At 50.1% G+C, this 9,597-nt stretch overlaps 1 protein-coding gene across 1 annotated transcript; it reads right to left on the bottom strand.

Annotated features, from left to right (window-relative positions):
• Positions 1 to 254: 254 nt before the first annotated feature.
• ENH_00064410 (hypothetical protein) lies at positions 255 to 9,341 on the bottom strand (the record flags this gene model as incomplete). Its single annotated transcript, XM_013582202.1, has 16 exons — positions 255 to 317; positions 482 to 638; positions 816 to 955; positions 1,190 to 1,633; positions 1,982 to 2,118; positions 2,622 to 2,733; positions 2,945 to 3,880; positions 4,354 to 4,413; positions 4,595 to 4,831; positions 5,412 to 5,585; positions 5,896 to 6,046; positions 6,605 to 6,879; positions 7,100 to 7,786; positions 8,044 to 8,089; positions 8,244 to 8,581; positions 9,021 to 9,341. Coding segments are annotated over 16 exons (4,278 nt in total), but the record flags the coding sequence as incomplete, so codon positions are not given.
• Between the last annotated feature and the right edge of the window lie 256 nt (positions 9,342 to 9,597).

The following is a 9,597-nucleotide window of genomic DNA, read 5'->3' as shown; positions in this document are numbered from 1 at the left end:
TCACACAGTTGACGCCCGCAGTTTCTGCCACCAGGGAAAGTCAGTGTAAATATGAACTACAGTCTAAGCCTTATACAGAACATGACTCTTTCATCAGGGGCACAAGAATAACTCTCGCATTTTCTGCTGCCGGGGAAGTCAGTGTCAACAAAAGCCAAAGACTATGTTCTAATACGAAACAGGAGTCATGTGCACAAGGTGCTGTGCACCGTAGAGGTTGGCTTAGAAATAGTACAAAATTGTGCAGGAGTGCTTCATGTGCGAGAGTTGAGGAATTTTCGCTGAACGACGTTGAGCTGCGTGGCAGAAGTCGATACCTACGGCACACCAGCATTGCACAATCGCTCTATAGTCGTCAATATGACGTGCAAAAAATAGGCAGCTGCACAGCAAGCGTTGTCTTTTACATTATTCGCTGGTCTATATTTCTGATAGCCAGTCTCTCTAAGGTGTGGTTAGCTGATAGCTTGCGGTTCCTTACCTCTTGAAGGCACACTGCCAGTCTAGCTGCTTGGCCTTGCCGGTCCTGTCTTATTGTTTGACCTTCATCGCCTCTTGGGGTGTCTCGCGAACTCTTGTCTGGCATAAGACCCCGAACGAGAGACTCAACTTGTTTCATGCTCTTCGCAAGCGTCTTGCTGGAGTGTTCGCAAAACAGAACGGAACCAGAGAGAAGCTTATTAATCAGAAGAAGATTCCAAGTCTCCTTCATTTTAGCTCAGACCAATACAATTTGGGGAGTGTGAGTGCTGCTCGTTGTGCCTATCAGCTCTTGACTGTTGAAGTGCACGGGACATACACAAACAAATGCCTACCGCATGAGGTTGCAGCGTTTCATAAACTCTCTCTCTGACAGCTCGTGCAACTTCTGTTCATCTTCTTCAGCACCTTCAGCGCGAGCTCGCAGCATTTGCCGGGCTTGTACCAGCCACTGGTGAGAGAACTTGAGCGCCACCTATAGTGCAGTGCGGGCAGAACACCCAATAACGGCAGCTTAAACGCTAGAAAAATGTGGGATCTGGAGAGTAGATTTCTTTTTTGATAAGAGCATATGCTTAAGGTCTAAGGTGGAATTCAGAGTTGCGTCGCTACTTGACCTGCTTCAGTATTCGCATGTGTTACGTATTAAGTGGAACTGGCACAGGAAACAAGGAGCCGCTGAGCAGGCCGTTACATTGGGGTGACTGACTTGTTTAGTTTTTGCTCGACTAAAGAGGAAGCGTTGCTGGTGGAGTTGCTGGGTCAGTAGTTGGGCCTGATGCTCCAGAGCATCTTGAGCCATTGCTTTCTGCTCTTTCGCTGCGTCAGTTAGGATGCGGCGTCTTCTTTGCTGCATCCTCTTGAGGAGTTTCTCCTGATATTTCGCTTGCTGGCGATTTTTCTCGGCTTGAAGAGCGCGTTCCAGCTGACGCAGATCTGCCGTCAGCTCATTTAGCAACCGGTCGTGCATTGTATCCCCCGTGGGGCCTCCGGCCTCGCCTCCTTCCCCTTTACTTGCCTTCATTCTTGCTTCCGTGGCTGCGGCAATCATCATTCGGCGTTCCTTTATGCCCGCCTCCGCGAGCTCTTGCACTTGCTGAAGTTTCGTCCACTCTTCGTCTTTGAGATCCCGCAGCTTTTGTGCCCACTGCTCCTGTAAATATTTCATTTGTCACATATGCGAAGTACCCACTGCACTACAACATATGCACTTTACGTACTTTTCTAGTGAGCAGAAAAAACTAGGGAAGAAATTCGGTGAAACTTTACACAGGAATTAATGAGGTTTCAAGCACCAGCGGATGCTGCATAAAAGCCAAGACCCCTGGAAATTTGCTGATCTTTCATTGCTGATGTTTCAATCATCGGGCACTTGGCAAACGCTATTTGGACTCGTTCCTTGTATCCAAAACTGATTAGTGCATGGACATGTGTGCACGCGTGCTTTTTCACTTATTCCTGAAAAGCTATATGCACTCGCTTTAAAAAACAAAACCCTCACTTCAACGGCTCTTATGCGCTCTCCCACTTGAGCCTTGTACGCTGCCTGCTTCTCCTCTATGGCTCTCTGGGCCTCCGCTTGCTCTTGCCGAATTTGCTGGAAGCGCTGCTGCCAGACTTCACTCATTTGTTTCCTTTCTGCAGTCCATTACGCACAGATGCTTTGTGTACCTTAAGTAGAAGCGTGTATGCACAAAGTCGTTCACGATTAACTTATAAGACCTCTGGCGGCTGCATGCAGAATGTCCAGAACGCTGCATGCCGAGCTTCTTTTGATGAACTGACTCTCTTTTATCTCTTCGAGATACTCCTTCGCTGCTTCGCTCCCCTTTGCAGCCAACATTTTAAGCTTTCCTGAAGACATGATGTTTGGCCTCAAAACAGACAGTGCGTATTATGGCAGCCGCTGAGAGAAGCCCTGAGGAGATCACTAGGGGAAACAGTGTTGTCTGGAGCGATTCCTTCTCTAGAAGATTTGCCTACAGTCAGGTGTGGAAATTTGAAAACGGCAGGCAAGAAGTTCAGGGACCAATTAACTTTCGTGGGATACAATGTGGAAAAGCGTAACTTAAACAAATTCACGAACATACACATATGCTACCTAAGTATGACACGCAGGATTCAATGCTAGCTCAACACACCCTCCAGGGCCGTTTGCCATGACTCTTCGAGTTCGTGTTTTTCGTGCAGCTGGTGGTCTTCCAATTCTCTCGCAGCTGCCCGCCAGGCCACATGCCTAAGTTGAAGCTCAGCCTGTGACCAGCAGGCAAAGCAGCAAAGCTTCTCTTCCTCTATTCTGTTCAACTTCTCTTCAGCTCTGCCTATATGACTGCTTACTACATTTGTACCGTGGTGAACTGTACATTTTTATACAAAAATTCTTCAGTATGGTTCTTTTCATAGTTAAAATTCATTAAATATCTACGTGCAGACAGGAGCTGTTGCCTGCACTGTGTAGACTTACTTCAACCTCTCCGTCGTGGTTTGATTCCCACTCCTTGAGGAATGCTTCGTAGCCACTTTCCGTGTCTTGTGCCTGCCTCTTTTCAAGCTCCCGCAGCTGTTTCTGGTAGCGCTGGTGGGATTCTGTCCAGAGTTGGCGAGCGAGCTTGTCAAGTTCGTGCGGCTCGACTTCGAACTCTATGGAAAAGTCCACAAGGTCCTGCTGCAGCTCTTGCTGCAGCTTGTCAAGCTTTTCCTGTTTCGCTTTCTCCAGTTCTTCCAGGGCCTGCTGCCGTTCCGCCTCCAGCCGGGCTTTCTTCTCAAGCAGCCGCTGCCGCCTCTCCTGCAGCAACTGCTGCGTGCGCTGGTCTTGCAGCATTCTTTCCCGATCAGCTTCTTCTTCGGCGTACCTCATGCGCTGCTTGTAGATCTCAACGAGATGCGCTTGAGCCCCTTTTATATCTCCCGCGGCCAACGCAAGTTCCAGCTGCCGCCGCTTCTCCTCCACCGCATCTCTGCCACTTTGCAATTCTTCACCACCTTCCTGTCCTTCTCCCGCCCCTGCTGCGTTTTCTCCAGCTTCTCCGCTGCTGGTGGGGCCCGCAGCAGAGTCCTCCCCAAGTTGCTTCTCTGCACCGGATGCCTCTGGATCCTCTGCGCTGCCCCGGACCTTTCCATCAGTTTCTCCTGAGTCTTCAGCCTGTGCAGCCTCATCGGCTCCGTCTGCTGAGCCAGCAGCAGCCTGGCTGAAGTTCGCTGGCTCCGCAGCGAGCTTGCTCAGGGCCTCAAGCTCTTCGAGCTCGGCCTCCACGGCCCTCAGCTCTTCGCCGTTTTTCGTGTCCAAAGCCGTTTTCCCCGCCTCGAAGTCTGCATTCGCTTGGTACACGGCCAGCTGGTGCAACAAGTCATTCACGAATCGGCTTTTCTCTGTCGCCATCGGACCCTGGTACTGTTGCAACTGAAATATGCAACAACGATCAGACACAAGGAGAAGATAAATATGAACAGACAGCAGGCAACCGAACATCTAGGCAAATGAACAAATCTATATGCGCATGCTTGTTTTGTGGCTGTGTTTGCTGTATGCTGTGCACTTGAAGTTGTGGAGCTTTTTGCAGAGTTCTGGCCTTAGTACTTTCGGCAGTTTGAATGAACTGTTGCTTAAACTGATTATGATATACAGAAGCATCTCAATTGAATTGATTCAGTTCAGTTGAATGCAAGGCTCCAAAATGCATTAAAGTAAGCTGTAGAGTGTATGCGTTCCGCAGGACGTGCCTCGATGATCTCGTGGGATACATGCAGTTGCTGCTTGCGCCTTGTCAGGTTTTGGGCTTCTTGGGACTTCATAAGGCTATGCATGCGGTCGGTGTTGGATGCTTTATGCCTCTGCTGGTCTTCGGCTTTGGTTGCTGCTGAGGTGGCCAGCACCTTCTCCCAGCTCGCGCAGTAGTCAGCAACGTCGGCCTCCACCGCGGGAGCACCGCTAGTCTGCATGCGTTTGACAAGAGTGCAGGCATGAATACCTGGCTGTGCGGGTGAAACTTTGAACTTAAGTGAGTATAAACAAGCTTTCAGTGGTTGTGTAAAGCATAACTGCCTGCCTTGTTTTTTTCGGCTTGCGCCATTGATCATTTCAAGAATATCTGGGTCTGCGGCTAGGGTTGCTTACGACAATGCTGAATATTGCTGCGGACTGGGTCTTGGCGTGCTGCAGCAGCAGCTCTGTAATGCGTTCTGTGGCGCTGTGCACCTCTGCTTCATGGAGCTCTGCCGCGGCTATTTCCATGTGGCTGCTGTCACTGACATGCAGCTGATGCGCATGCAGCAGTTCGACCAGCTCCATCTCCTTGGCGCCAAGCATTTCAAAGGCTGTTTTCTGGTCTTCCAGACGCGATTCTTCTTCTTCCTGCAGCCAGCATTCATCTCATGGAGGCCCGAAGTGACAGGCTGCAAGTGAACCTGGATTCCCAGCGGCTGAGCTCCAGTGTTGTGCCACATCGTATGGCGTGCTTCATCAGTGGTACGAAAACATTGTGTTTTCATCCTAAGTTTGAACTCTAGAACAATTGGTTGAAAGCCGTTAGAGGCAATGAATATATCCAGAAGAAGTGCAATCAGCCAATGCATGCGCAGATAGACCCAATGAGCAACCAACCATCAAGAGTTGACCCGCGCGAGAAAAGTGTGCTTTTGAAATAAACCGGCAATGCATGCACGCTTATAGTGTGCAGCTTTGTGCTCCATTATGTCAACGCAGCGCATGCAAGAAGATCACAGACATGCAGAACTGGGAGCATTCTTTCGGTGCAGAAGCGCCACAAACATGAATGAGAGAAGTAAGCGGGCGAATGCATAAGTGCAGATGCCCTATTGTAGTTGCAGCTTCACTTAAACTTTTGTGTTCGTGTTTCCGATATTTGTGTTTCTCCTCGTTGTTGTGTTTGTTCTTCCGTGTTGACCAGTGCTGCAGCAAAAGTGCTGTTTACCTGCGCACGTTTGACCAGACTTTGCTCCTCTGCAGCAGCCTCGTCCAGTCTGGACTTGAGCTCTGCAGAGTCATACTGATGGCTTTTATATCCCTCGAGGAGCTTTAGCTGCTTCTGGCAGGTTTCTGTGCGCGCCTCCGCCTCTGCCGTCAGCACCAAAGCTTCAGAAATGCTCTGTTCAAACATGCAACGGAGTGCGTCTTGCAAACATTTATGTGTCATATTTGAAGTTGAAGTGGAGTGAATTCACAGGTATATATATTTGCATATTTAAATGCACAACTATGCGAGTTCAATATGGACAGTTGCACAAGTGCACCTGTCCATATTTACGAAAGTATATGTTGAACTAGTTTGTGCAACGTAGTGCTAGAAACGGGTGGGGCCTCGTATATATATATATAAGATATAATATATTACATATTATACATATAACCATATATATATATATGTGTATATGTATATATTTAAATGCATTTCGCACGTTGGCCAAAAGAGTCTTGAGTTGAGTCCTTTCCTCGATATCTTTTTTGTGGATTTCTGCGAGTTTCTCCAACGCCTGCCTGGCCAATTCTTCTGTCTCTTCTCGGTGTTTGTACATGGCTTGTTTCAGTCCCTCTATGTAGCGATTGTTTCTGAGAGAAAAAAGAGACAAATACAAAAGCAAATACATGGAGAAAGACAAAAAGCGCAGAATTGACAAAGGAGTTCCGCTGCTTTCTTGTCCCCACCTGAGACCAAGCCGGGGGCATGAAACTGAAAATAATTGTAACTAATTTAAACAACATACGTCAACGTCTTGGATAATAAAATGAACGCATCTCGCAGAAGAATTACTTGACAATGTGCCAAATAATTTATCATTTATTCAACATAAAGTGGAGCTCACAAACACAGAATGCTGAGCACTTCACCGCATATGTAAATCTAGAAACCAAGGAGGGGCGTGCCGTCCAAATAAAACAAAATGAGAGTCTTTTGCATGCACGTGTCTTCGCCCCAAGCTGGCAGGTGACAGTGCTGCTGTTGCTGCTGCTGCTGTTGCTGCTGCTGCTGTTGCTGCTGCTGTTGCTGCTGCTGCTAGTGCAGCTGCGGGATGAGGCTTATAGGAAACAGGTCGAAAATGACTTTAAATAGCCCCAAGTGGAGAGCGGGGCGTGGGTGTTTTCGCAGAAAACTGGACTTAGACTTACGTGCGCTTGAGGCCCACAACTGCAGTGGAGTGGGCGAGTTGGAGCTTTTTGTTGTGGGCATCGAGGACAGCCTGGAAAGTGGCTTGCTGCTTCTGTCTCAGAGTCAGAACTTTGCTGCGGGTGCTGTCTGGCAGCGCCTGGACTTGCAGCAAATCTTCAAAAGCTCGAGACAAACCCATGTGCCGCACCAGGGGGGCCCCCAGACTTGCTTCTGCTGCTGCTGTTGCTTCCGCAAGAGTTGCGACTTTGCTGACGGCGCTGCGCGCGCGGTCCGACTGTACGTACACCGCACTGCATGCGCAGCCCCACTTCCAAGCGGGGACTTCTCGGCTTCCCGCGGAGCCCTCATGCATGCATGCATGCGTGCATGCATGCATGTGTGCATGCATGCATGCGTGCATGCATGCACGCGTGCATGCATGCACGCGTGCATGCATGCGGGTTTTGCTGCCACGCAGTGGGGCTGCAGGGCGGGGCCCTGGCAGCGAGGCTCACGGCGAGTTTCGAAGTTTCCGTGATGAACTTCAAGACTGCTTGGCGGTGCTTCTCGAGGTGGTCGAGCCTTTGCGCCTCCGCCTGTTTGTGGAGTTCTTCGCGGCGGGCAAAAGCTGCAGCAAGTTTTTCAAGAGCTTCTTTGCGAATTGCGTCGATTTTGTCGGAGTCGAAGGAGAGGGGGGGCTGGGCTGGAGAGGACTTGTCCTGCGAGTCTGCGTTTGCAAAGCATGCAGAGAACATCTCAGTGACGATCTTTCCGGAACTTCCTTTGCACCTGCGAGCAGCGCCGAGAGCCTCGGCCTGCGTGTCTGCTGCTGCTGCTGCTGCTGCTGCTGCTGCTGCGTGGTGAGTCGGCAGCTCCTTCTTGAAAGCCTTGTGCAGCTTCGTGAGCGCCGCGAGCTCGCGCTCCGAAAGCACGCGGGAGTGGCGCACAGCAGCGTCGTGGGCAGCTTGCAGAGATGTGCGCAGCAGCTCCATTTGCTGATCTGCTTTTGCTTTTATTTGCGACTCCTGCTGCTGCTTCAGTTCCTTCAACTCCTTCAAAGCCTTCCGCGTGTAAGAAGACTGGCTCCAGTTGCCAGTCAGCTTCGAACACCGCTGCTGCACTATCGAACCCACAGAGCCCGAGAGGTTATTCACCATGGACGAAATTTCGTCTTCTCGCGCTGTCAGCAGCTCGGCCATGGTCTGAAAACAAAAACGGAAAAAGGAAAATCCAGAGATGCTGATCTGCAGGTCTAAAGCAAAAACAAGAAACAGAAAATGCAGTGGTGCTGACTTGCTAGTCTAAAAACAAAAACAGAAAACGGGAAATGCAGCGGTGCTGATCTGCAGGTTCAGTTCTTGAAGCAAACGCGTCTTCGAACTGATGAGTGAAAGCTGGAAACTCAGATTTTGCAAATACATGTTTTCTTTTTTGGTTCATGTCAGTGCATGCAAAGCACCTCTTGGAAGGCCCGGCCGAGAGGGCCTGAGAGCTCCTTCAGCATTCTGCAGACAAAAGGGAATTTCTTTTTGAATTTGTCTTTTTGCTTGAGACCTTGGGGAGGCTGGGAGCTGCTGGGAGCAGCACTTTGTAAGAAAATGCATCTGCTGCTGCATGCAAAGCAGCAAAAGGAAAGAAACAAAAAGCAAAGTGCAGCACCTGTCGTCTTCCTTGACTCTCTGCACAAGAGCGTTTTGCTGCCACTCGAGAACCTTGCTGCTGTGTCCTTCTTGGAGTTCGAAGACCTCTTGGCGAGAAACTGCAAGAAGGGTTTTGAAAGCTTCGCTCTTTTCGTTTTTTCTGCGCTCCGCGAGGTCCACGTGTCTGTGCAAATACAACAAACTTTTGAAACGCCCCGCCATCTGCTTCGCCTCCTGCTTCAGCTGCAAGTCGTAAACGGAAGCCAACATGAAGTGCCGCTGGCCCTCCAAGTCCGAAGTGGCTTTTGCTGCGAACTCCACTGTGGCTTCTTGAATTTCGGCTGAGGCCTCTTTGCTCTGCAGCGCACAAGTCCGAACTCAAGGCCTCGACTTCGACTCAAAAGCCCGAAAGAGCTGCCTGCTGCTCTTCAAAAAAAAGACAAGGGGAAATTCACGAGTCTTAGAAGCTGCTGCTGCTGCCTGCTGCACTTCAAAAAAGAGAAAAGAGGAAATTCATGAGTCTTAGAAGCTGCTGCTGCTGCCTGCTGCACTTCAAACAAGAGGAAGCGGGAAATTCATGTCTTTGAAGCTGCTGCTGCTGCTGCTGCTGCTGCTGCTTGCTGCACTTCAAACAAGGACAAAGGGGATAATTCGCGAGCGTTAGAGGCTGCTGCTGCTGCTGCTTCGGCTTGCTGCTTTGCAGCTTTGCTGCAGCAAGGTTGACTGCGTTGCTGCTTTGCTGCTGCTTCGGTTTGCTGCTTTGCTGCGCTGCTGCTGCAGCAGACTGGCAGCTCACTTCCTTGGCAGTTCTGATGGCTGCGTCGAGGGAGTCGTAGACAGAAGGGCCGGCCTTTGCAACACAACTTCTGAGGATTTCTGCTTCTCTGTTGCTGGCGTCTGCAGCTTTGAGAGTTTGCTGCTGCTGCCCCGGCAAGCCCTTGAGCTGCTGCTCCAGCTGCTGCAGCTTTGCTGCTGCTGCTTGCCGCTGCTCCGGCCCCTGCAGCGCAGCCAAGATGCAGCGCAGCAGCGCCGTCACCTGCTGACTCCGCAGCGGCAAAGTTCCCTTCAGCTCTGCACTCTCCACTTGCTGCTGCAGCGACTTCAGCATTTTCTCCACCTGCAGCAGCAGCAGCAGCAGCAGCAGCAGCAGCAGCAGCAAATCCCAACAAAACCCTCAAACTCTTCCCCTTTCCCCCTCTCTGGATCTGAAATCAAATTCAAGATTCTGGAGTCTGAAATATACTATGGGGATTGAAGTCTATTTCAAGGATCTTGAATTTGAAATGGGTTCTGGAATTTGAAATCTATTTCAGGACTCTGGAATCTGAAGTGCATTTCAAGACTTTGGAATTTGAAGTTTACTCTGGAAGTTG

The sequence above is a fragment of the Eimeria necatrix genome, genomic scaffold (genome assembly GCF_000499385.1).
Source record: "Eimeria necatrix Houghton genomic scaffold, Enh_scaff588, whole genome shotgun sequence".
Lineage (NCBI taxonomy): Eukaryota > Apicomplexa > Conoidasida > Eucoccidiorida > Eimeriidae > Eimeria > Eimeria necatrix.
Note: the sequence above shows the minus strand (reverse complement) of the source record. Positions and strands in the feature narration are given on the sequence as shown.